Source organism: Salvelinus sp. IW2-2015, unplaced genomic scaffold, assembly GCF_002910315.2.
Source record: "Salvelinus sp. IW2-2015 unplaced genomic scaffold, ASM291031v2 Un_scaffold1578, whole genome shotgun sequence".
Lineage (NCBI taxonomy): Eukaryota > Metazoa > Chordata > Actinopteri > Salmoniformes > Salmonidae > Salvelinus > Salvelinus sp. IW2-2015.
Genome location: NW_019943005.1, coordinates 177,564 through 179,645, shown reverse-complemented (window position 1 = coordinate 179,645; position 2,082 = coordinate 177,564). Strand labels below are relative to the sequence as shown.

The 2,082-nt window shown below is 48.3% G+C and overlaps 1 protein-coding gene across 1 annotated transcript; it reads right to left on the bottom strand.

Annotated features, from left to right (window-relative positions):
* Positions 1–1,018: 1,018 nt before the first annotated feature.
* On the bottom strand, positions 1,019–1,640 carry LOC139024492 (caM kinase-like vesicle-associated protein). The gene is made up of 2 exons (XM_070439340.1): positions 1,583–1,640; positions 1,019–1,530 (listed from the first exon to the last, which is right to left on the bottom strand). Exons 1-2 carry the CDS (start codon positions 1,638–1,640, stop codon positions 1,019–1,021), a joined length of 570 nt encoding a protein of 189 aa, XP_070295441.1.
* Positions 1,641–2,082: the final 442 nt, after the last annotated feature.

Below are 2,082 nucleotides of genomic sequence, written 5' to 3'. Positions count from 1 at the left end.
TGCGGCCACACGAGCCAGAACAGCTTCAATACACCTTGGAATGGATTCTGTCTGGAACTCTATTGTAGGGAGACGACACCATTCTCCATGAGAAATTCCATCATTTGGTGTTTTGGTGATGTTGGTGGAAAACGCTGTCTCAGACGCGGCTCCAGAATCTCACCTAACTGTTCAATTCAGTTGAGATCTGGCGACTGAGACAGACAGACAGACAGACAGACAGGACAGACAGACAGACAGACAGACAGACAGACAGACAGACAGACCAGACAGACAGACAGACAGACAGACAGACAGAACAGACAGACAGACAGACAGACAGACAGACAGACACAGACAGACAGACAGACAGACAGACAGACAGACAGACAGACAGACTTTTTCATAGTCACTGCGATCTCTTCTTCTAGTCATGGTAGCCTAAATAAAGGGCAACTGGGCATTTTTACACATGACTCTAAGCATGATGGGATATGAATTGCTTAAGTAACTGAGGAACCACACCTGTGTGGAAGCAGCTGCTTTCAATATACTTTATATCCCTCAGTTACTCAAGTGTTTCCTTTATTTTGCATGTACATACATGCAGACACCAACACCAACATCACTACCCACAACCAACACCCTTAAGGCATTGGAAAGATGGGAAAGCAAAGTGTACTGGTTCTACTTTTAGCTGTTACAGAGAAAGACAGACCATGGATCATCAGTGCAGTTAACAGACTCATCTGTTGGTGTCTGTCTGCTATTATACACCAACAGTGGGTGTGTGTGGGTTGTGTCTGTGTGTGTGTGTGTGTGTGTGTGTGTGTGTGTGTGTGTGTGTGTGTGTGTGTGTGTGTGTGTGTGTGTGTGTGTGTGTGTGTGTGTGTGTGTGTGTGTGTGTGTTGTGTGTGTGTGTGTGTGGTGATAACACACACAGAGAGTCATATGTGTGCACAAACTAACACACACATACTTTTACGGTCGCACATACACATGCATGATGTCACTCACAAGCACAACTCTCTCTCTCAATTCAAGGGGCTTTATTGGCATGGGAAACTGCAACTGACCTGTCCGATGCTGCTGCAACTGGTCCGTCTGACGCCGCTGTAACTTCGGCAGCTACAACTGGCCCTTCCGACGCTGCTGCAACTGGTCCATCCGACGCCGCTGCAACTTTGGGAGCTGTAAATGGCCCGTCTGATGCCGCTGCAACTGGTCCGTCTGACGCCGCTGCAACTTTGGCAGCTGTAAATGGCCCGTCTGATGCCGCTGCAACTGGTCCGTCTGACGCCGCTGCAACTTTGGCAGCTGTAAATGGCCCGTCCGACGCCACTGCAACTGGTCCGTCCGACGCCACTGCAACTGGCCCGTCTGACACCGCTGTAACTGGCCCGTCCGACGCCGCTGCAACTGGTCCATCCGACGCCGCTGCAACTTTGGCAGCTGTAAATGGCCCGTCTGACACCGCTGTAACTGGCCCGTCCGACGCCACTGCAACTGGCCCGTCTGACACCGCTGCAACTTTGGCAGCTGCAACGGGACCTGACAGACCCGCACCATGTCCCTGTGGTCGTTCTCGATGTCGATGTCGTACCCTGCAGCCAGTCTGGAGGGGGTGGCACTGTAACGGAACCCCCGGTACTAATGCTCATTCCGTGCACCAGTTCCATAGGCTACATCACCAGCCTATAGGTGTTACTGAATTTTCTAATTTCGCACACCTGGTTCCAATTCCCCCCTGATTAGTAATTGTACATACAGTTGAAGTTGGAAGTTTACATATACTTAGGCTGGAGTCATTAAAACGCATTTTTCAACCACTCCACAAATATCTTGTTAACAAACTATAGTTTTGGCAAGTCGGTTAGGACATCTACTTTGTGCATGACACAAGTCATTTTCCCAACAATTGTTTACAGACAGATTATTTTACTTATAATTCACTGTATCACAATTACAGTGGGTCAGAAGTTACATATACTAAGTTGACTGTGCCTATAAACAGCTTGGAAAATTCCAGAAAATTATGTCATGGCTTTAGAAGCTTCTGATAGGCTAATTGACATCATTTGAGTCAATTGGAGGTGAACTTGT

Bases quoted from the DNA above. Each gene is read 5' to 3' on its own strand.
- LOC139024492 (XM_070439340.1), bottom strand. From the start codon at position 1,640: ATGAGCATTAGTACCGGGGGTTCCGTTACAGTGCCACCCCCTCCAGAC. The intron at 1,531-1,582 runs GTACGACATCGA...CGGGTCTGTCAG, and splicing joins CCCTCCAGACTGGCTGCAGG to GTCCCGTTGCAGCTGCCAAA.